The 24,733-nt window shown below is 33.0% G+C and overlaps 3 protein-coding genes across 3 annotated transcripts; 1 reads left to right on the top strand and 2 right to left on the bottom strand.

The window, feature by feature from the left end:
* Positions 1-10,320: 10,320 nt before the first annotated feature.
* LOC145117435 (geraniol 8-hydroxylase-like) lies at positions 10,321-12,261 on the top strand. The gene is made up of 2 exons (XM_079053725.1): positions 10,321-11,351; positions 11,423-12,261. Exons 1-2 carry the CDS (start codon positions 10,335-10,337, stop codon positions 12,041-12,043), a joined length of 1,638 nt encoding a protein of 545 aa, XP_078909851.1. The 5' UTR covers positions 10,321-10,334; the 3' UTR covers positions 12,044-12,261.
* A 645-nt stretch (positions 12,262-12,906) lies between these two features.
* DWA1 (DWD (DDB1-binding WD40 protein) hypersensitive to ABA 1) lies at positions 12,907-16,131 on the bottom strand. Its single transcript, XM_079053727.1, has 13 exons — positions 15,814-16,131; positions 15,492-15,523; positions 15,287-15,385; positions 14,921-14,997; positions 14,756-14,801; positions 14,608-14,668; positions 14,459-14,512; positions 14,269-14,349; positions 13,916-13,954; positions 13,725-13,838; positions 13,530-13,640; positions 13,346-13,462; positions 12,907-13,202 (listed from the first exon to the last, which is right to left on the bottom strand). Exons 1-13 carry the CDS (start codon positions 16,024-16,026, stop codon positions 13,110-13,112), a joined length of 1,137 nt encoding a protein of 378 aa, XP_078909853.1. The 5' UTR covers positions 16,027-16,131; the 3' UTR covers positions 12,907-13,109.
* Positions 16,132-19,782: 3,651 nt separating this feature from the next.
* On the bottom strand, positions 19,783-22,437 carry LOC145117434 (Homeodomain-like/winged-helix DNA-binding family protein). The gene is made up of 6 exons (XM_079053723.1): positions 22,194-22,437; positions 21,403-21,626; positions 21,174-21,258; positions 20,985-21,068; positions 20,367-20,640; positions 19,783-20,068 (listed from the first exon to the last, which is right to left on the bottom strand). Exons 1-6 carry the CDS (start codon positions 22,341-22,343, stop codon positions 20,037-20,039), a joined length of 849 nt encoding a protein of 282 aa, XP_078909849.1. The 5' UTR covers positions 22,344-22,437; the 3' UTR covers positions 19,783-20,036.
* Between the last annotated feature and the right edge of the window lie 2,296 nt (positions 22,438-24,733).

The following is a 24,733-nucleotide window of genomic DNA, read 5'->3' as shown; positions in this document are numbered from 1 at the left end:
GGCTCAATGTCAGTAACACATGAATGAATTTTAAGTTCCACATTAATTATGGAAGCTTGACCACAAATGATTTTCAGAGAACAAGCGAGGATGTAAAAAGTTGTAATCATGGTCCAATTTGTTTGTCAATATCTCAAGAAAAAATGGCAGTTCATACAAAACTAAGGGCCTTGTAATGCATTATTTACAGAAATTTGCTAAGACAACTTTGTTACTTCACTAATTGTAGTTACTTGGTGATTATTACATTAATACTGTATTGTCTTTCTAATGCTTAGATCTCTCTGTTCATTTCACCATATCCTTGTTCAGCACGTATACAAGACATAACTTATTTATCAACCATAAGAAGGAACAATATAAACCAGTTATGAATAATTGGTACCAAGTCAATGTCCAACAAACTAAACCACACTCGAGTGTAAGGGATGAGATGATCTTCAGTTTATTGCATCAGATAAAAGATCTTGAGAGATGGATGAAGGAAATGAAGGAAGCTTAGTCATGATCTTACAGAGTTAAAGATGCAGATAAAGGAAAAGGAGGAGACGCAACGTTTAAAACAGGGAAGGCGACTAATGAAGATCTTACTATAAAGAGACTTTCAAATATGTAGAATTCTTTGAGAAAAGAAAGTGGGCAAGTAGACAGGAAAATCACAAGTAGACGTTTTGAAAATTCTTTTCACATGGTATATATTTTGTTACTCATTTATTTGTTTGTCATATATATATATATATATATATATATATATATATATATATATATATATATATATATATATATATATATATACTACCCGTGTACCCACGCAAAGCGACGGTGGCAAATAATTTCATTTCGAGAAATAGTTTCTGAAAGTTCTATTTGGAAAGTCGCATATAGTTTGGTTTTATGAATTTTTCCCCTTTCTTAAACATTTCATATTCTAATGAACATGTAATGCGTGTGCAAATATTATTTAGGATTAGAGTATATATGTATAATGTAATGTTGTGTTTTTTAGTTAAAAATAAAAGTAAATTGATTTTTTTAGATAAAAATACATTACACTTTTGCTTTAAAAATGTATATACAATGTTTTGGGTTAATATAAAAATGTGTGTTTATTGGGTTAATATAAAAATATGTGGTTATTTGTGTTAAAAATACTTTTTTTATGTTGGGTTAAAAATAAAAGTAATTGATGTTGTGGATATAATACATTTTCATTCGACATTATAAACTGGAGTTAATCAGTGGTACCAACCTTGTATATTTATCTACCAACAAATTCAATGATATCCAACTTTTACCGATACAATTGTTAAAATTCAACTTTTATCAATACAATCGATAAAAGCGTAATTAAAAGTACTTAATTTTGTAAGTTGAATTTTGATAATTGTATTGATAGTTGAAAACACACACACACACAAATGAAAAAAATAAGCAAGCACATAAAAATAAGCACGAAAACATAAAAATATAAAAATAAAATAAGTTACGTCGGAACGTAGACAAACACAAATTTATACCGACACATAAGAGTATGTTGCCATTTTAGGTTAAAATAAACATACATTGTTTTAGATGAAAGGTTGTACATTGTTTTTTGGTTTTAAAAGAAAGTAGGTTGTTGTTTTGAGTTAAAAACAAATACCTTGATGAGGCTGCTGACACGTCTAAAGGTAGGGCTTGGTCCAAAATTTCCAGTCAGCATGTTTGATTTTGTTGAGGGTTTGACTCGGTCTTAATTTGTGACTGAGTCCAACCTTTTCTTCCTGATCTGGTCCAGCAAAAAAACCTCCTGACTGTCTGACTCGGTCCAAGCCTCTAATCCAGTCAGTCTATCAAACGACCCCTAAGCTTGATTCTCGGGAAAATTAACTTGCTTTGTCAAAGTAAGCATTAAAAATATATAAAATAAAAAAAAAGTTTGGGGTGTATGAATAAATTTTGTATGATAACTTTTTTAAAAAGAAAGAAATTCACGTAATGATTTCGTTTTTTAATTTGACATAACACAATAATTTTAATACTCAACATCTACAATACAACACTTAGAAACATCAGGAATTTATTTATCTTATCAACAGTGTAATATCAACAATGATTAGTTGGAAGACTAAATACTTACTCTTAATCTGTAACACTAATAAAAATTAGCTAACGACATATTATTTATGTCGTTTTTGTAACTTTTTTTTTTTGAGAAAGGACCCTATGAAAAACCTAAGTTCATGAATAATTAAAACACATTATTTTGAAAACCTCAAGATAAACACTACAGTCGATACTTACCAACAACTATAATGCATGCAATTCAATTTCTAATAAACTCTATTAGGAAAATGTAGTTTTTGAAGTACATTTCCATGATAAGAAAAAAAATGCAACAGTTACACCAAAAAAATAAAAAAGGATGCAACAACAAATAAATAAATTAAAGTACATTGCTATTACTTGCATTATGCATGTTATTCTACATAAATGGGACCATCTTATCATTTTTTTAGTTAACTCTACATGCATAAAATACTATGACGTTGCCCCATTCTTCTCCAAAATCCAAAAGTAAACAAAGTCAGCTTAAACCATAACAAAAAATTAAACCGAGTCAGTGAAAGAGTGATGTTATGTACTTGGAAAGAATAGCAGCCTACTTTCAGTTCTTTACTTGGAAGGTGAGTCATGAGTTTCATTGGGCTTGTTTTAGTCAAGACAATAAACAAATAAACGTCATTCTACATAAATAAGATCATCTTGATGTTTTATTTGCTTGGAAGGTGAATGTCACTGCATAAATCACGGGAGAATCAAGATATGATATCATTATAAATCAGAATTCTCAAAATCTATTACAATTATTAAAAAACAAATCTGAAACAGGTTATAGAAATTACGACTCATGGTAGCAATTGATGCACATTGCATTCCAGTTGCTGGGTAAATCCATCTTAGTACAGATACCACATTAATCTTCTCTTTTTATGATTTGTCCTAAAGGGTCAAGTATCATCTTCATTGGCTTTTAGCTCAAAAAGTTTATTAATAGAAAGAAAACAGAAAACAGAAATAATTACAAATCTATATAAAAATCTAAAGCATCCACTTCATAAATTCTGAAAATTGCATTGTTATTACTTTCGTAGACCAGAAACAACCAAAATTCTGAAACCCATTGCAACCGGTTAATGTTGGTTCAAATGGTTAAAGAAACAAAAAACCAAACCATTTGTTTTAATGTTCGTTTTGTTACTTTTGGTCGGTTAAATCAATTTCGGTTATCATGCTCACACCTACTTTGAAATCATGAATTCAAGATCTTATAAACTGAAGCTTTGTTACGCTAAGACTATACATGCTTCTATTCCAGGGACAATTTTTAATTTTAAACCGTAATTCATATCCATATCCAAAGATGAGGCTGAAATCATTCTCATGGTTGTGTTTATGTCTTAAGTATTCTAGAATGAACTTACATAAACATTAATTTTTTTGTTTGTCAAAAATGTCAACTTTCTTCTAGGAACAAAAATGCCAAAAATGTTAAAACTAATATTGCATGAGAAAAAATGTAAATAACGGTCAGGGACAAAAATGTCAAAACCAAAGTAGATTAGAAATGATCCATGACAATTGAATGACAGTTACTTAGTCAAACTTAAAATGGTTTTTTCTAGTAACCACACACAAAATTGTCAATAAAACTAATCCAACCATCTTTCAATTAAAAGAGATCCAAGAAATCATTTTTCTAGTTAGTTTTGGAAGAAAAAAACACCAACCGTGAGCTCCTCAACACATGCACATATTTGCTGATCTTTTTTTTGCTACTTTTGGGACAAAAAGAAAAGTCTGTAGCTGTGTATTATTTCCCTTTTAAACCGGGGTCTCTATAACTGGTATTTTGACAAAAGTATGGAAGAGAAGTATACCTTTGTTTTTTTATCATCATTCTGCATGTTTAGATACATCTGTTAAGATGTTTTATAACACAAGAAACAAATTTCACATGAAAAGAATGTTTTTCTAATATAATGTGAAAAAAACAAATAAATTATGACAAATAACCTGAAGATGACTTTTTGGGCACTACGTACACAGTAGATCTTACTTACTTCATGAGTACCACCAAGGCATATCTTTCTTCCTTACTAAAAATAAGGTAAAGCTCATCTCGTCAACAAAGTGAAAACAGGGATATGGAGAGAGAAAGAGTGATGGTTAATGTGAGACGATTAGGCTTTATAAATTGCAACCTCAAACCACATAATCACATTAAGGCCCTAAATTTAAGCTACCAAAAGAAAAAGAAATCAGTAAGCATACAAAAAAACCCTTAAATCTCGATAGAACCATATAATGCTTTGGCACCAAATTTAAGTTACTATTGTATCTTGATAAGATAGGATGAAGACCGAGACTTTTTACCGTGGTTCACGCCTTGAGAAAGAGTAGTAAACTGAAATTCATGTGAGAAGAGAGTTAAACTTTAATGAAACTTGCATCAGTTGCTGATGGATGATATACATTAAAAGATTCCAGTTAAATACAATACAGAGAAAGATATATTGGATGGGAACCTGAAACCCCTATTCCGAACCCTGTTTCCTCTACATTCGATAACCCACTTTCATCAAGAAACGAAAACCCATTTCTTGACGGAAGAAAAACATATCGGATAGAGTTGTGATGGTGATGGTGATGGTGATGGTAACCCAGTTCGTCGTGAGAGAGACAAGATAAAGGAGAGATGAGGAGAATGTTCATATTGGAGAAGTGAGGTTGAAGAAGATAAGCGACGACGTTAGTTGTGTGGTGACAGGGGGTGACCGATGAGTACCACCATATATTCAATGCAGCGGTTATGGTGTCGACTGGTTGGTATGGTTCTAGTCTTCTAGAGAAAAGAATAGAGAAACAGAGAGAAAGATGAAAGTGTCTACGGTTTTGCTGCTAGTGGTGAGGTGGGATTAGGTTTGTGGAAAGGGAGAGTGCATCATATTAAAATAGGAGTAAATGGTTTAAAAGAGATAGGGTTCAAGAATAGTGGGAGTTTGGTATTCAACTATAAATTCGATTAAATCACGAGTTAAATCTTTAGTTTTTTAAGTTATAATATTATTTTATTGTTTGTACTTGTACTGTTAGCTTAATCGTTTGGACGTCTTAAAAAAATAATATTATTATATTGAATCTATTTGTTAGAAATAATGAGATTTCCTTTATGATGTATTATAGATAAGGAAATGATCAAATGAGAACACCTAAAAGGTTGAAAACGCGAGAACAATTCTAAACCAATCAATATATAAGGGTATATTTGTATATTTTTGTCTGATCAAGCTATTGTATCTGTATCAACATAAATCCCAATATTTATAAATGAATAAGACCTGAGTGAAAAAATAATGTAATATAGTAAGCCAAACTGTGATATTCAATGTTCATAAATGAATAAGGTGTTAGTTAAAAAAAAAGAGCTTAATGTCTTAAGCCAATTTTATTTATTCATTAATGAATAGATCAACAAAACATAATTAATAGTAGAGATATGCCCACGACTTTTTATCAGAGTTGTTTTTGCAATTTAACAAAGTGTAAAAATAACTACATATACAACAAATTCATATGTCTTGTCTTTTGACCCAATAAACAAACCCGGTGCAGAGTCGAATTCTCCATTTATATACATATCAATGCCATGAATCTAAGTATAAAAACAAGATATATAATATTAATATTGCAGGAAACTATAAAAAACTGAACTTTAAGGGGGACAGTGAATCCAAAATCAAAAGCCTAAAAATTCTAGGGTTACCTTCAAATTGGGAACAAGAAAACAACAGGAATTAATCTGGCTATCCAATCGGATTACAAACACCATTTGCTGCTGTCGGCACATTAGATTGCGTCGCCGACGACTCCATGGCCTCCGCCGCTTTTGATGTAGCAATCGGTCTCTGTATATGTCTCTCTGTCGCAATCGGTCTCGGCACATTAGTGAGGAGGCTCAGTACTGTCAGCGGCATGAGATGATCTTGATGAACAGATGGTGCTCTCGTGGTGTGTAGATGATGAAGCCGTGCCCTAGGTATAGAGAGAAAAAGAGAGAGATCGAGGAAGAGAAAGAGATACGGGAAATTGGAAGGAGAAAGAGAGAGAGTGAAGTATGTGAGAGGTTATATACTTAAATAATTATTTAATTACTATTATACCCTTTTTCCATTTAAAAGTTACATTTTCATACCAATAATTTCAGAATGTACATAAATGGCCCGATGAATAATAGCCTTAGATTTTGATATTTAGATGGTTCAGATCTGTTCTCGCGTTCTCAACCTTTTAGGTGTTCTCATTTGATCCTACTCCTATATATATATATATATGTGTGTGTGTGTGTGTGTGTGTTGCTATCTATCTTCAAATCACTTGTAAATAAAAAAGATTTTTTCTATAATTTTATTTATAGAAGCTGAATCTCCAATATTTTATAGTCACAAGTCGCTAAACAATGATCATCTTACAGATAGAAAATATGCTAAACATTAATCATCTTACAGACAAAAAATAAAAAGTATAGAATGACAAAATTAAAGACAGTCAAATCAATTAGAATAAGAAATTTGGAAGGATAGCCATATGAATGTTATGCTATACACTAAACTAATATAATAGTGCAGGAATCGATGTGATAAAAGTGACAAAAATAAAAATAAGATAGAGAGAATTAGAGAAATACATATGTGATAAAAGTGAAAAAAATAAAAATAGGATGGAGAGAATACAGATAGTAATTCATAAAGATTCAAACGAAACCAAAGATAGAAAACGTAAAATTCCCAAACTGCCCATCTTGAGCAAGGTAAAAGAAAAATCTTCATATTACACATACCAGTTACCATCCTATTACTTTCATTTATTCATTTTTGAATAATATACTTTCGATCCTTGCCCGGTTTTAAATTCCAACAATACACTTTCAATCCTAGCCTTCTTAAAAGCACAATGCTTTAGTAAGAAAAAAATTAAAACTACAATGCCCTAATAGAATGAAAGAAAAAGGGATGTTCTAATAAACAAAGAAAAGTAAGTATGTTGTCATTTTCATATTTAACTTATGTTGGTTCATCATTATGGAGGGCCTGGATTAGTGATAACAAAATACATAGGAGATGCCATCACATTGCTTCAGCCGTAGGTGAATTAATATTTGACAATAACCAACTTGTGCCGACTACTTTCATGTATTATCAAAATGTAAATGAATCAAGACTACAACTTTTAAGAAGTAAACATATAACACATGCACAAGCTGCACTCAAGAAAAATCAAATGGATTTTTAATGTCAAAAGAAAATAAAATGGATTTTTAATGTCAAAAGAAAATAAAATTCACCAAACAGAATAAAAATGTAAAATGGTATATTATCAAGGATTGGTTTCAAGTTTTTTGATGAAGATGAACATTAGATGGTTATACCAGAGGATGACAAGATTAATTCCACTGCAGGTCTATGAAAACAAGCTTTATAGTATTGTGTTCCTATACATAACATATAACAATATGCTTAAATTATATCTTTTTCTCATTACAACATTGTACTTTTAAAGTAAAATGCTTTAATGCATGTATTTCCAGCAAGATAAGTATGTTATCAATTCTCTTAATACCTGTTTTTACCTAAAATCATGTAAAGTTAACTTACTTATCAATTCACTAGGACCGTGATAATCACGGCCCAAATAAGTTTCCTAGTATATATATTCATCAACTTTTTTAACGGTCTTCCTTTTCGTCTTTTATTATTATTTATTCTAAAATGTACTTTTTAATATAAGTTATAAATAACCATATTTATGTTTATTTGTTGTTTAGTAGTTATTATTTATAAAGAGTTAAGATATTTGTTAGAATATATAAAGTAATTGTTGATGTGGTGGTGGACAATTTTGAGAGAATTGACAATTAATGTTGTTGATTAAATGCCCATGTGTACTCCCATTTTGAGTTTAAAACGGAAACATTGAATTGAGAGATGTGACTACGAATACGGTCCAACAATCTGGATTCCAGATACACCCGATCAAAAACTATTTTAAGACTAAAAACCCTTTTTGACTTGCCTTAACCCAATTTGATGGGACATGAAATGATGATTAATTTATACTATACAGTAATAAAATGGGCATTAAAAGTCTCGACCATGGTGGTGCCTTCGTTGCCGTTAAAAATAAATAAATAAAATATCTAATTTACTTACGGTCTTGTTATAGATTTATTAAAATTTTCGTTTATCTATATTTTACTTTTAATTTATACCTTCAACTATTAAATATTGGAATTGTCATATAATATCTCATTTTTACTTTGTATACTTACATAATACAATTTATTTTGTATGAATACATAATCAATTTTATTTTGTATAATATCTCAATTTTATTATAGGGATTTTTCATATAATATTTCACTTTTAAAAATTTCTTTAAGTTTTAATATTAACGATATCAATAAGGCCGCAAGACGAACCTAACGAACATGAATAGAGATTTGTTCATTTAACCTTAAACGATAAATAACGATCACAAACAATTAAACGAACAATAAAAAACATAATATAATATTTTTTCACAACTATAATAAATAAAATTATAATTTTTATTTACCACCGTTTTGTCAAACACTGTCATATTTTAATTTTATTAATTATCAGGGACATCAACTAGATGAATATTAAAATTATTACGTGGTGCATTCGGTGGAATATATGCATTAAGTCGAGCATTATACTATATTTCTCATCCAACAGAACGTTCTGATCTTTTGTGATTCCAAAGTAGCAAAACTTTAGGCATTGAATGTGATTCTTGTAAATCAATTTTCATGTAATGGCCATTATGAACGAAGACGATAACAATATATCTATGATGTGAGATGTCTTGCGAACCCTGCCAAAGCGGAAAACAGGTCGACGAACCTTGTTTATCTAAAAAATAGACGGTTACATCATACTTATTAGCAATGAGGAATCCAGTATCTGACATAATCAACCAATATCCATTTTGTGCAGAACCCAATCTAGTGAAACTCAACGAGTGATGTATGTTGTTTATATAATCCTGAAAAATCATTGCATATCGTCCCTAGTTTTCTAATAACTTGTTGTAAGAGAAATGAGAGAGAAAAACTGATGTGATAGTGGGTTAAGAAGGTTGGGAGGAAAGACTCACTCCTTCCTAATAAGTGTATAATATTATTTGAAGTAGTGATTATATATGTCATCTCTCAAAAAGGTTGAATGTTCAAAGTTCGTTTCGGAGATAGGTGGAATATATGACTAGATTAGGGTGTATCTGTATCTTTGTTGGTCCTAAAAAAACTTAAATAAAATTTTTTTAATAAGTTATTTTTTGTTAATTATTTAAAATCCATCATTATATTCAAAAGTTGAAAAAAAAATACAAAAGGATATAAATTGAATTAAAAATGATAATTAATATATATATATATATATATATATATATATATATATATATATATATATATATTAAATTGAAGTAATAAGGATTGAAAGTAATTTTGAAAAATAGAAAAGGATATCAATTGAAAAATAAGCTTAACCAGAAGGGGTAAAAGGATATAAATTGAAAAATAAGCAGGGGTGGGGGTAAAGATGTAAAGTTTGTTTAATGTTTGATAAATTGATTGTTAGTAGGATGCTGAAAAATCTTCTTGGTTTAAATAACTGTAAATGATAATAGAGAAGTAATATGTAATTATTATCTAAGTCCTATCAATTTCAATCGGGGTTATTTAACCCAAAGTCAAAAATGGTTTTGACTTCTAAATCGGGTGCAACACCCAGCAATTTGTGTTAGCTTTTGAAAATGCCGATAGTGAAATGATTGGGTCACTTTGTAGTTTATTTATTTATTTATTTTGTAATATTTGTGATTATATTCATGGGACAAGATCCTAGTACAGAGTTTTTTGGAATAAATGATAATAAAAAATATGATTTCTGATTAATTAAATATTCGTATTTAAAAAATAAAACATAATCGCAAATTAAGGCTTTCGAAATGGATCTCACTTTTGCATCTTCTAATATAATACGACGTTAATCATGTTTAATCATTTCTTAAATAAATAACTATAAGATGATGATTATCGTGTCTTTTATTTAAAAGATATGTAAGCGAGAAGCGAGGCCTCTCACATGGCTTTCACTATTTTGAATCTTAGCAGACATTTTACTACAATAATAGTTTTATTTATTTGATTCCTTAAACTGATTAGTTTTGGCAAATTTTGTCAATACTTAGGGAGTTGGGGTGTGGTTTAAATGCTAGCTGCCATCGACTTGCATCATTGTATACTCACCTCCTCAATTGCAAAAATGGAACAGCTGTTTAACAACTTCCAGGGGTCATGGTTCGAAGTGGTGAGCAGCAACAAAGATAAGCTTACTCTCGCCATTTCAACAATGATCTTGGCTACTTTCTTCTACAGGTGGACATTTTCGAGGTCCTCCAATGGTGGACCATGTTTGCCACCAGGTCCCCGTTCCTTGCCAATTGTAGGCTACCTTCCATTTCTTTCCCGTGACCTACACAAACAGTTCTTTAACATGGCTCACAGTTATGGCCCCATTTTCAAGCTCCACATGGGAAGCAAACTTCATGTCGTGATAAACACCTCCGACCTAGCTAAGGTTGTGGTTCGTGAGCAAGACGAGATCTTTTCCAACCGTAATGCAACAATCGCTGCATTAGCAATCACTTATGGTGGACGAGATGTAGTGTGGTCTGACAACAACTCAGATTGGCGCAACCTTCGTAAGATATTTGTCCACGAGGTCCTAAGCCACAAGAATCTAGAAGCATCCAGATATTTTCGTAGGGATGAGGTTAGGAAAACTATCAAAAATGTTTATAGTAAAATCGGGAAAACAGTCGACATTAGCGAGGTTGCTTTCTCAACAGAGGCCAATGTCCTCACAAGCATGGTTTGGAAAAATACTTCGGATGAAAAAGCAAATGGAGACCAGATTGCAGCCGAGTTGCAGATTGTTGTTGCAAATATCGTGGAGTTGATGAGCAAGCCGAATATGTCTGATATTTTCCCGAGTCTTGCATGGCTTGATCTACAAGGCATCGAGGGGAACATGAAGAGGCAACTTGATCGGTTGGATCGAATTTTTACAAGAATTATTGACGATCGGATCCAATCTAACTCCAACAAATCCAACGATGCAGTTGGTCATGAAGGAAAGAAAGATCTTTTACAAACCTTTTTAGAGCTCATGGACCAAAAAGATCCAACATCAATTAACATCACGCAAATAAAGGCACTTATCCTGGTAATTGTTGACTTACATTACATACTTTATTATATTTTGTGGTTCACATCAAACATTGTTGTGCGTATCAGGACATTATGGTTGCAGGAACAGAAACAACGACAACGCTAATAGAATGGGCAATGGCTGAGATTATGCAAAATCACGACATAATGAAAAGGATTCAAGAAGAATTGCAACAAATTGTAGGACCCAACAAGATTGTCGAAGAATCTCATCTCCCAAAACTACAATACCTAGATGCGACTATTAAGGAAATATTCCGGTTACACCCTGTACTTCCATTCATACTCCCAAGGTCGCCAAGCCAGGATTGTGTTGTAGGTGGATACACCGTTCCAAAGGGTAGTATGGTCATTATTAATGTTTGGGCAATCCATAGGGATCCTCGGTATTGGGAAAATCCTTTGGAATTTAATCCGGAGAGGTTCCTGACAAACAAATATGATTCCAAAGGAAGCAATCTAAACTTCTTCCCGTTTGGATCTGGGAGAAGATTGTGTCCGGGTGTTCCATTGGCGGAGAAGATGCAAATGTATATATTGGCCTCGCTCTTGCACTCGTTCGACTGGAGCTTGCCCAAGGGTGAAGACCATGACCTGTCAGAAAAATTTGGCATTACTTTAAAGAAAAGAAAACCACTCTTCGCAGTCCCATCACAAAGGTTGTCCAACGTTGAGCTCTATATGTAATATGTGTTTTATTAGTTACTCTTTGATTGTCGTTAATTTGTCGGCTGATCGAGTCTTGTTGTTCATTTAAAAAGAGCATATCTACATGCGACCTCTTTGTTACCAATTTCTAATTCGTAGCTAGGGAATAACTTTCCTTCTAATAATATTTATTTGTTTTAGATATTATTTATATTGTGAAGTATCTGCTATAATAATAAACAAAAATTTTAGCTTTTTATGTGTGTTAAATGTCTGGTGGCATTTGATCATGGTCCTCGTATCACTGCCACAAAACACACTTTTGTTGGAATAATTCAGAAGTTTCAAACTTTGAATTAGCCGTTGTTTTAATTTGAGTCGTTCTCTTTTCTTGCATTTTATTATTAGATAAACATAGCTCGTTAGCTTTTATTCTCTAGTATAAATAGAAGTTGTTTTGATGTTTACTCTTGTGATTTTGAGTAGAACACACAAGGTCCAGACTTTCAGTGGCGGACCTAGAGTGGGATAGATTCACTTTCAGTGGCGGACCTCGAGCTCCCACTCTGTGTTTAGCTAGGCACGCCACAGCTAGCTAATAAGCTAGCTTATTTTTCGAGTTTTTTTAAGTTATCGTGTTTGGTAAGCCAAAAAATAGCTTATAAGCTAACTTTTTGAAAAGTTACTTAGACTAGCTTTTTAAGAGCTTTTTTAAAATTTTCCAAATACACCCCTTAATTAATTATAGATACACATATTCTTACATGTCTTTTTATGTAACTTTATATATTTCAGCTAGTTTTACCAAACATTATTTTTTATCAACTAACTTTTCAGATATCAACTAGTTTTTTATTTAACAGCTAGCTAGTACGCCAAACATAGTCTACGGTCCGTTCCTGTGATTTTAAAAAGTTAAAATAAATAAATAAATAAAAGTCATCTCTAGGCATCCCACCAACCACAACCGGTCCCACAGCCAATACTGAAAGATAAATCATAATCAAACATGGTGGTTTGGTTCTGCGCTCATCAAGTCTTGCAATCACCAAATATTATTATATAAATACATTGTTAAATAAAAATCCACCCAACAATTTAACTTTTATTTATATGCTTGACAGCGAAACGAACACAAATGGCTTCCAAATTGAGAGATGACATCCACCACGCCACCATAACCAGCAACACAAGTAACCTGAAAAAATAAAAAATAAATAGTTAAAAACCGCCTAAAAAACCTTCATGTTTGAATTTGCATTTACTATGTTGAGTATATTCACATGTGTAGTTTCAAAGTTAAAAAATGGGGAGTTAATTAAACTTAAAAAAGGAACATACACCGGATGGATGCAAGTTGACCGAAAATGTTGACCGAGGAACACATTGTATCTGAGAAAGCACCACACCATTCATGTCATATCGACTCACCACTGGTTCAGCTCCCACTGCTAATATCTGGAAATAAATGAAGTAAAGTTAAATAATTATATAAATTTATTAAAATAAATTAATTTTTGCTTACTTGATTATCATCAAAGCATATATCTTGGATGCAAGCACGAGTCGAAACCCCTGAAATTCTTTCAGAAGCCGAAAGATTCCACACTGATAAATTACGCCCACTCCCGCAAGCCTATAAATCATTTTAAAGAAAATAAGCAGGGGCAAATTTGTAAAAAGTTAGGACTTATTGGGGAAAGAAGTCAAGAACCCTTACCAACCACTTTTCAGTAGCATCGAGAGAAATGCAACTGACATATGAAAAGAACTCTTTGGATTTCTTATCTTTCCCTGGCTCAATCACATTACTACACTTTCCACTTCTGCAATCTGCACGAAACCACTAGATGTTAGATGGAGGGGCGTTTACGTCTTTTGCACGCTACATCAAAAGATAAAATACTTTCCCCAAATTCTGGCTGTTCCATCCTCTGAGCCAGTTATAATCTGTAAATTAAGGAGTGTAAAAGAGAATTAATTTAACAAATAAGTTGTTAATGAAACTTGCAAAAAAGTAGCTTTCAAGTTTCAAAAATGATTATCAAAGTATCACAAGGAATAAAAGTATAGTATCTTATCATCAGGGAATAAGACTTTCTTCATTAAGTATTTTACAAATTTGCCCTCACTTAAAATTTTTCCTACCATTTTTCCAAGTGTGCTTCATTTTCTTAAATGTTTTTTAGGCATCTAATGTGAACAAAAAAAAAGTAACAGGACCTAAGTAGGAGTAAATAAAAGAAAATGATCAAACATAATACCTGATGACAAGAATTTCGGGCAATAATCGAATGTAAATAACCAGCATGCCCTTTGAATGTCATTTTAATTTTAGATTCCTCCTGAAATTACATTGGAAAAAATAGAGCTCCCTTAAACCAGAAAGTGGAAAAAAAAAATAAAAAAATCCATCCTTAGTTGATTGCTTAATCACCTTCAGGAGATACATACCACATCCCAACAATAGGCACAGGAATCACCAACCGCTGCATATATGGAGCCTCCCTATGGTAAATAAAAATCAAAAGAAATATAAAAAACATAAAATATTTGGAAGTTTTTCTATTTGAAACAAACTCAATAAGCAAAATGTTACAAACCTGAGTATCAACAGCAATGGCATTAGTTTCAGGTATAGGGGAAAGAGCTCCCCATGGACCTCTGAAGGAGAATGGAATTCACAAGTCAGAACTCAGGAATGGAATCAGAAAAGCAAAAAAACAAAACATAAATATAATGGTGACTAACTTATGTTGAGGATTTGTCAAGTCAAGTAGCGGCTTCAAATCCCCACCTGAAAATATTAAGTTTGGTTGATAAAAATCAATAAAAAGTAGATGATATTTTTTCAGGAGATGAATATATGAATATATTGTATGTCTTAAACTTTTTAACATAAGTTTAAAATATTACTTTGTGGCAAACTATCCTGATCTGCTTCCAAAACATCCATCCATTTCCATCCTCGAATTCGACCATCATCACCACAACTAAATAAGAAGTTAAGTTAACAAATATTTTTGAATCTTCAATGAAAGCTAACATTTGGAAGACAGAATTAGAGTGTCAATGAACATCAATAGTTTACAAAATAGAATGAGGAAACAAGACATGTTTCTTGAGAATGAGCTTCAATTTGCAAGATTGCTGGCACATAAAATATGTATAGTTTTTAAAAAGAGTTTGTTTCTACTAACAAAATACTTGGTGATTGAATAGATAGAGGAATATGAAAGAAGTAATTAGTCGTATAATTAGAAACAATCACTAGATGTTTACCTCAATAACAATGAATCTTCACCATCACCATAGAACTTAACATCATAAGCAGGCCCATCATGTCCATGAAGTAAACAATTTGGTTCAGCTACAAATAAACTAAAACAGCAATGGTAAGAAAATACACATCCAAACAAGCCCTCAATTGCTATTTATGACCATTATTGATGCACAAAAAGCAATCAAACGATCAAATGCCACTTACTTTTGAGCCCTAGAATTTCCAAATCCCAATGGCTGCAGAACCAAACGAAAGTAAAATTATAATTAGATAAACCCTACAATCCACTCATAAACCAACACAGGCATAGACATATTTGGAAGAACAAAGCGATAGTTAATATCCCGAAAAACTAAATAAGAGCAGCAATCCAACATTTGACATTAAGCATTGTAAATTCCTTATTTGTTGAAAACTCGGGATTACCGTATTGAATTACTACTAGCTCTCGAGAGTTGTAATGCACATACAAATTTAAATTTTGAAAATTCAAAGAGAAAGGGGAGTAATAGTTGATGTAACATACAGTGGAGGAGATTAGAGAGGATAACGAGTATGTAGCGATGGAGCCGTCGCTGGAAGCAGCCACGATGAATTTAGGGTTTTGGTTGGTAGGAGACGGGGAGAAGACAGTTCGGAAGATAGTGAGTGAATGCGACTCCCTCTCCTCCAATATGCTGTCTCTGTAAGCGTCTTCATCCCACTGTCTACAGTCTCCCTCCGCCACCGTCGTTTTCATTTTTCTTCAATCTGCCTCGCAAATATTTGGTGGTTGTTTATGGCACCGCCGGGAAGGCAGACCCGTCGTCTGTGGTGACTGGAACAAAAATACGATACTTCACATCACTAGTACTTAAATCGTAGTTAATAGATTTTGATTTTTTAATGATGTAATTAATAAATAATAATTAGAAAGAAGTTTTTTAGTGTCTTCGGGCCACTCATGCTTAGGATTTTCTGCTAACTATTCATATTGATGGCCTCCGCCAGCATATGTCTCATGTGGAGTACCGAACTATCATTCGTTACCGTCTCATTATTCCTCTATTCGCAATTGACGAGATATGTCCGGTTTGCCGCAATGCATGTTTAGACACTTTTGGGGAATATGCGGTTCATTGTAGAGAGCTCACTGGTTTCAAGTACCGACATGATGTGGTTAGAGATGTTCTATTTGATGCTTGTCGGCATGCTGATATTTCTGTGAAAAAAGAAGCGCCAGTGAACTTTTTGACGGACCCGCAAGATGGAAGATACACACTCAGGTCGGCTGACATTTTGGTCTTTGGATGGATAGGAGGAAAGCACGCTTGTGTGGATCTTACTGGGGTCTCTCCTCTCGTCGGTTTGAGGAGCGGGAGTTTCACAGCAGGGCATGCCGCTTTGAAAGCCGTTGCGTACAAAGTGGCAAAACACGAGAATGCATGTATAGAAAATCAACATATGTTTATACATTTTGCATTTGATACATTTGAATTTCTCGCGCCAGAGGCGATGAAGCTCCTCAACAGAGTCCAACAGGTCATGCATTCTAATGTTATATCTCCTAGATCCACAGATGTTGTTTTCAAAAGAATTAGTTTTGCCATCCAAAAAGGGCTAGCGGCGCAGCTTGTTGCCCGTTTGCCTTCCGTCGATATGTATTGAACTATTTTTGGTTTCAATCCAAAAAAAAAAGTTTTCTAGTAAAAAAAATAAAATAAAAAATAATTAGAGTAAATTACAGAAATTGTCCGTTCAGTTTGGTCAGAATGGAATATTTGGGCCAACTTTTGAAATATTGATAGCTCATATTCATGTGGTTTATTATTATTATTATTATTATTTTCTATTTTAGTCCTTGGACAGTTAAATCTAACGGCTTAGCTGTTAGTTTTTAAAATAAACATTTTGTCCTTGGTATAAAATAAATAAAAGGCTAAATTATATGGACCAACTTAGTAACCCTAACTAGAGGGACCAAATCAGTAAAGCTCTAACCTAATATCTCATGCTCTTATATCACCAGCTACACACGACTTACTCTTGTCTCCATTCCCGCAACTTCTTTCTCTCTGCCACTATCACCATCGTCGACCACCTCCACCACCCACAACCACTTCTCGTCTCTTCCACTCAAGTCATGGTCATCATCTAATCGACGTTGCCACCGGCTCATGCGTCACCAAACATGGTGGATTTGGTAATCATGAAGACCAACCACATCAATTTTTAAATACTAGGACCTAAACTATAGATTGGTGTCAACCACAAGGATCAAAACTGTAATTTATTTTTTTGTTATTGATGTTTAACAAGTATCAACATGTTAATAAAAGCTAACATCCACCTTCTATAAGCAAATTATCACATAAAATTTTGTTAAGAACTCATATTTCGTAAGGTAATTTGATATAAAAAGAAGTATTTTATATGTAACAATCGTACAAAGTTATTTATATGTATGTTTATGTAAGTGTGACATTTATATGTCTGTAATTCGAATAAAAGAATGTTCCTAATTTGTGTGCAAGTGAAGAAATTATCTGTTATAAAATATAAATTAAGGTAAGGCTAAATTTTTAGATTTTGTTATTTTTTTTACACGTGTGAGTACCTTATAATGGAAGCCACTATAGAATAAGAGAGTAGACCATTTGGGTGATAAACTCTTGAACAACACCAACAATAACAACGGACCACAAGAATCCCATTAAAATGGGGTAGGGAAGGTAGATGTCGACAGTCTTGCCTCCAAAAAGGGTAGAACGATTGTGTCACTTGGATGACCCACACCATATGCCACATGTACTTGTAACAAAGGTACGCGAAGAAAGTAAATCACAATTAGCAGCAAGACATAAACTTGAGAATGTCAAATATAGAGCCTAAGGATTCAAGAACCTGGAAAAAGAGGCAAACAAAGGGAGTAAGTCAATGTGAACAATGAAAACCATAAAGTAGGATACAAGCATATGTTCAAGAAATATGTATCGACAATACTAAACAACAAAGAAAACAATACTAGGGGCAAAGCTTCTCAGATGTGTTGTCTCCACACTCTCCTATCTAAGGTCGTGTCATTAGAAAGGCCAAGCTCCTCCATGTCTAGCCTCACACTATCCTTCCATTTTCTTTTAGGTTGTTATTTTCTCTTTTTACCCTCAATCAGTATAGAGTCTACCATGCTCATCGTTGCTGATAGAAGCATCCTTAGAACATATACATACCACCCTAAGCATCCTTCCTTTAATTTGTCGATGATCTCCGCCACTCCTAACGAATTTTTTATCCAACAAAGTTATGCCACGAGTCCACCTTAAACATCCTCATTTTTGCAACTTTCATTTTTCTCTCATAGTCTTTCTCGGTTGGCCAACATTCAAATCCATATAACATGACAATTTATTGAACAACATGTCTTAAAAAGCTTCAATATGGAAAGACACAATGTCATAATTAAACTATGGTTTAATTTTAAGTGTGTCCAATTATGGTAACAAAATAAACGGGTTGAAAACAGTCTATAAATGTACTATTGCTAATAGTATTTAACACATATTTCTTAATATATGACACCATACAATCCTTCATAAATTGATCACTTATTCTAATGCATAAATTGTTCTTTATCAACTTTGTTGTTGAAAATACATGCACCATAATAGAAGTTGCAACTGGCAAAATCACTTCTAGTTTCAATAGAAGATATATAAATGGATATACTATATGTAATTATGTATGTATGTTTGTTTGTTTTGACCATCATCTTTGTTGATATGAGAGTGAGATCCTTCATACTTGTGGTGTTTGCATGCATGTGTATTTATAGTTGTTTCGCATCTAGATGTCATAATGGTGTGATAGATCTGCAGTATATTGTATTTTGTTATGTTAAGGTTCATTTGTTTTATCTTCAATCTTCAATTACAAGGTAGTATCTTGATAAGTATTATCGGATAATGGATCAATGATGCCCCTTTTGTAAGAAGATTTGAAGAAATGGATGGTTTTTATGTAGACGGTGACTTATATGGGGTGATATATAGGTAATATTTGAAGGAATGCATGTAAGAAGATGTATGTTAATAACAACGGATGATACCACTAACTTTGGTGCTATATTCTAACAATGGCATTTGACATTAATTTTCTTATTTTGAACTTCTATATGACATTGGATATTGCTTAAACCAAAAAGATTCACGATGTACTTTTGTTATGCTATAATATTACAAACTTCCAAATAACCCTCTAGTAAATTGCTACCAGTCAATATAGCATCAACCATAACCAACTAGTTATACATAGAGCTTTAAACTTGACATTGATTCAAATTGGACATTTGCAATAAACAAATCTTTACGTTTCATTATATACTCATTTTAATTATTCATAAAACATTAAAACTTTCATTATTGATACAATCTTATTATAACTTGTCACATTAAAAAAAGCATATGCAATGAATTCTATCTTTTTTAGGAGTAATAAGACACATAATACAAGACCTGTATCAAAGTTCTTTAACAAATTTTAAATTTTTGCCTTTCTTTCAAAACATGTTCCGAAAAAAGAAAAAAAAGATGAATAATTACTTAAGACATTCACAATTTATACCAAACGGTGTGTTAAAGTTTAAACCACTTCCCCAACACCACTAGACATTATAATAAACGAAATTGAATTTTATATAAAACTACTACCACCTTCATGACACATAAATAAACTAACTAACAATAACCACCTCCACCAAATATTACAATAGCACTATGCCACCATCACCACTTCACCACGCGAACCTGTCAAACAAGTTCAAAAAACCAGTCACTAATACGCACAATCGGATTGCTATAGCACAATATGCTCGAGTTAAGTTATCATCTGATATCAGATGAGTAACAATAATCTAGTATCGGATGACTACCTCTGGTCATCCGATATCAAATCAAATGACTGGAGCATAACATATGCTCCAGTCACCCTATATCTAATATCGGATGACCAAATATGGCCATCCGATATCAGATGACCGGAGCATAGAACATGCTCCGGTTACCTGATATGAGCATAATGAGAATGTAGAGCGTTGAATATTACATCTCTCGTAAATCTCTTTTGCGAGCTGTAAAAACGCTTCTGCTTCTTCGGCCATTTTGGAGACTCTTTCTGCCTCTTTAACAGCTTCTGCTGCTACAAACGATTTGTTTTCCGCTTCTGCGACTTGATATGCAGCAGCAACCGCTGCTTCTTCTAATGTCCCACCAAGATAACTGTTGACTTGAGATATTCTCGGCCGAATCTCTTTCGGTTTTGAAATCGGACCCTTTGTTCCATTCACTGACTCCCTTCGAAGTCGATAGCAGTTCTGGACCTAATCACTCGCATAAACTGTTCCTTGTCAACAACCAAAATAGCAATGTACTTTTATTCATTAACTCTTCATTATATTATTATAGCATCCTACTTTCAATCTTTCCCATAGTATTTCTAAATACCAATGTTGATTTTTTCAAAGTATCATGTATAAAGCACTACTTGTTCTGGGAGTTTGTATAAAAGTTAGAAAACTTATTTCTTTTTATAAAAAAAGATTACAAGGTAGAGTTACCAATTCGAATGAATACAATTACTTAAACTTATTGGTGCAATTGATTGTGAGCATATAATGATATGTTTTGCTAGTAAGAGTTTTACACGAATATAAAGCAAATTCACCTTTTCAAGTTTTTCTTGTGCAACAAGCCTTCTTAGCCTTGAACTTAATAACCTCCTAAAATTTTGTGGCACCTCATGCCTTTTCTGCATATCACAATAAATATGATACAATCAGTTACAATGTTGTAAACAGTAAAAGATACGAGCTATGAAGCAGTAAAATATATGCTTTATGCAGCCTAAAATTACCTCAATGAAACTGACAATTGCACTGGTGTCTGACCCATTTGGATCCTTTAGGGTTGACAGTGCTTCATAGATCATTGTATTGTACCTTAATAATGAAGCAACAATGTCAATTAGCATCCAAGGATTTGAAAGACGCGGTACATTTTGATATCATCATAATAAAGAGAAAAAATTAAATTAATAAATGTATGTGTATACTGTAGACACTAGCATAAAGAATGCTGCATACTTTGAAGCTGTCTTTCCATCTAACAGACATTTTGAAGAATCATCCATTTGCACATCTGTAGATGCTGGATCAACTACAGCTGCAGCTGAAGAACCAGGAGTCCATGTAATGGCTAAGGGAGTAGCAGTAGCAGGTGAATCTGTTGTAGCTTTTGGTTTTGGTGTTCTTGATTTTTCCCTTGGACCTTGCCCATTTGCACTAACACTCATATTCCGCCATTTATCCTGCAAGGAGAAAATGTCATGTAATTGACAGGGATAATCATATCATAGTGAAGAATACACTAATGTCTAAGCTGTAATTGGCTATGAAACAAACTTTTAAGTAGTAATCTATAAATTAACTTGAAAACCAACGTATACCCACTTCAAATATTCATCAAAGCTTTCCTCACAATTTCAAGAATGCATGTCATGTTTAATACCAGCATCCACAAGCATCATGTCTAAAATCAGGTACCAATAGAAGCATTTCAATTGCGGAGATGAAACAGCGGAAGTCCCAAGTTCAAGTTCAAGTAGACTTTTGTTGCAAATTTAACATAATGTTTATGTCTATTTCATATAGCTATGCAAATTGTATCAAAACTTCAAGAACGGATGTCAATTTTGAATCCGAAACTTAGCACGTTTAACACGATGTCCAAAATCGACTGTCAAAAGGGGGGAATTCGTATACTGTCACAACACTACACAAAACCAAACCAATTGCTACAAGATATTGCCATTTCATCGGCAACAAACTCATGTGTGAGAATGGCTGTAAATATATAAAGCGATAGACAGTCTGACCTTGAGATCGATATTGGAGCGAGAATATAGGAAGTGGTTGAACTCGGGATCTTTCTGGATGTTCTTCCATTTACCGGTTCCGTGTTTTGCAACGCCGGCGCGTAGAGCTTCTTCTTCCTCCGCCGTCCACTTCTGCTTTGGATTCCCCATCGCCGACTGTAATTATTTTTAGCGGTCTAAAACCCTAAACGTTGATATGGTAGAGAGAACCCAAAGGAAAAACCGACTTTTGACTCCCAAAATATTTCATTTAAATAAATTGTTTTTTTTTTTCAATCGTCTTTGCTAAGGTCAAATGACATACAGTCATGAATCAATACCCAAATGGCTAATGCTATAAGGCTAGACTTTGTGGACTCGGCTTACCTCGGCATGGAGCTCACCAAGCTCGGCAAACACCGCATCGACCCCTCGGCTTGCCGAGCTCGGCTCGGCAATTCGGCTACTATTCACCGATGAGAGATGGTGCATTGGGAGAAGAAGTATCCGTTGAAGTGGTCAAATTTGACCGTTTTTTTTTTTAAAAAAAAAAAGAAAATTAAAAAAAATCATTTTTTTACTTTAAATACATAGCACTCTTTCACATTTTTTACCTCACTTCACAACTTTCAAATTATCACTCAAACCATTCAAATTTTTTTGAAAAAAATGGCTTCCTCCTCCAACCCAAAAGCTCAAAAAAATACCAAACGAAACACTTAAAACCCAAACGTCTCTCCTTCTTCACCAACATTCATCCAAAACCAACGCTATCGGCCTATTTATTCTCCACTGAATCTTCAGTTTGGTGGTGTTTACTACTCATTTCAAGCCCACAATCAACCTCAATACCAAAATCAAGCGCAATACCAAAATCAACCTCAATTCCAAAACCAACCACAATTTCAAAGATAACTCCAGCTTCAAAATCAACCACAAATGAACTTCTCATCCCAAATGATGCATGAGTTCAATCCATTTGATGATCTTCCCGAGTCCCTAATGAACCACCAAACCGAATTCCAAACTGAAGCGGAACCCGAAGTCGTCCCGGAAACAGAATCTGAGCCGGAAGAGAATCAACCACAACAAAAAAAGTGGAAGGCGCCTCCAAAGCAATGGACATCCGCCGAAGAAAAGACGTTAGCGCGTGCTTGGGTTGATTTTTCTGAAGATCCTATGGTTGGAAACAACAAGGATTGTCCAACTTTCTTCCGAAACCAAAACGTCTGAAACGACACATAGTCAATCGTCCGATGCACATATCAGGATTGATCTCAATGAAGAGGAGCCTTTTGGTCAATAACTAATTTTCACAATATTTAAATTAAACATAAAAGAAATGGCTGGAAAAAAAGAATAACAAATATGTAAATGACTGATATCTTAATACATTAAGCTAGTCAATATATATCTGATTTAAATCACAAGATTGATAGTGTTTTTAATCTATAAAAGATGAGAAACATAATTAATTTAATAGTAATGTAGAAAAGATATTGAATCATAGAAGCGTAATTTATACAGATTCATGATATTTAATGCAGGAATTTGAATAAAATTGTGATATTGAGCCTTTTAAAAAAGTTTGACAAAGAAGGTAATATTGAATTACTGATTATGTAATGTCAACATGCATAAGAAGATGAAGATAAAAGAACAGCTTGAAAGATTCTTATTAGAAATCTTGGTGTATGAATTGTTGTAAACAAACAATTGAAAGAAGTTAATACCAAAAACAACATGATCTACAGACTACAGAAACTGTTATTAGACGATAAAGAGTCAAACGAATGAACCACAAAAAACGAAGAAATTGTTTATTTTTTTGCAATTCTGAGTTTTAGGTTTTCATAATCTTTTTTATTGTTTCTGGATTTATTTGATTTAGGATATTGTATTCATGTATACACAGGATGACTACAGCAAAAAGTTTTGATTATGAGGCAAATACTGAAAAAAGATGTTCAGAAATTACTTTATGGCAGAAATACAGACAAACTTCGCAGAAGAAAATGGAATCAAAGTGAGAACTTCAGTGTCTGCTACTATATCGATCACAGAACAATGGTAAAATACAAGAATTGTTGTCGTATATAAAACAATGAAATTGGGTCTAACGTTATTAATTTTTTTTAAGATAAGATAACATACCTGATTTATTGTCATATATTGCTGAAATGCATTTAACAACATCGATTGGAAAACATAATCTTCAGGAAAACATAAGATAACATACTCGATTTAAATTCCAAATTTTCAGGATTTTAATAACGTAGTCAAAGGAAAACATAATCTTGATTTAATGACCCCGATTTTTTGGTTTTTAAATGCAGAGAAAACAAGACCAGTTTTTAATTAGCTGGCAGTTTAATAGAGCCGAGAGGCATTTTCGGGATTTCACATAGTGAAATGAGCTGGAAAAAACGAATGGGGGATGCTTAGAGAGTGACACGTGGCGATTTAGTACTTATTTATTATAATATGGGATATGACATAATTAGTTAGTCGGTTAAAATTTAAAACAATAATCTATTTATTTTAATTTCAAAAATATGTTT

The sequence above is a fragment of the Lactuca virosa genome, chromosome 5, assembly GCF_052849685.1.
Source record: "Lactuca virosa cultivar CGN04683 chromosome 5, Lactuca_virosa_CGN04683_v6, whole genome shotgun sequence".
Lineage (NCBI taxonomy): Eukaryota > Viridiplantae > Streptophyta > Magnoliopsida > Asterales > Asteraceae > Lactuca > Lactuca virosa.
This window is presented reverse-complemented; position numbering and strand designations above follow the sequence as displayed.

Excerpts from the sequence above, each read along its gene's own strand:
- LOC145117435 (XM_079053725.1), top strand. The coding sequence starts at position 10,335 with ATGCTAGCTGCCATCGACTTGCATCATTGTATACTCACCTCCTCAATT. Across the intron at positions 11,352-11,422 it reads AAATAAAGGCACTTATCCTG|GACATTATGGTTGCAGGAAC; the intron begins GTAATTGTTGAC and ends TGTGCGTATCAG.
- DWA1 (XM_079053727.1), bottom strand. The coding sequence starts at position 16,026 with ATGAAAACGACGGTGGCGGAGGGAGACTGTAGACAGTGGGATGAAGAC. Across the intron at positions 14,513-14,607 it reads CCATTGCTGTTGATACTCAG|GGAGGCTCCATATATGCAGC; the intron begins GTTTGTAACATT and ends TATTTACCATAG. Across the intron at positions 14,350-14,458 it reads GTGCCTATTGTTGGGATGTG|GAGGAATCTAAAATTAAAAT; the intron begins GTATGTATCTCC and ends ATGTAATTTCAG.
- LOC145117434 (XM_079053723.1), bottom strand. The coding sequence starts at position 22,343 with ATGGGGAATCCAAAGCAGAAGTGGACGGCGGAGGAAGAAGAAGCTCTA. Across the intron at positions 20,641-20,984 it reads CACAAGAAAAACTTGAAAAG|GTCCAGAACTGCTATCGACT; the intron begins GTGAATTTGCTT and ends GCGAGTGATTAG. Across the intron at positions 20,069-20,366 it reads AAAAGAGATTTACGAGAGAT|GTTCGCGTGGTGAAGTGGTG; the intron begins GTAATATTCAAC and ends CTTGTTTGACAG.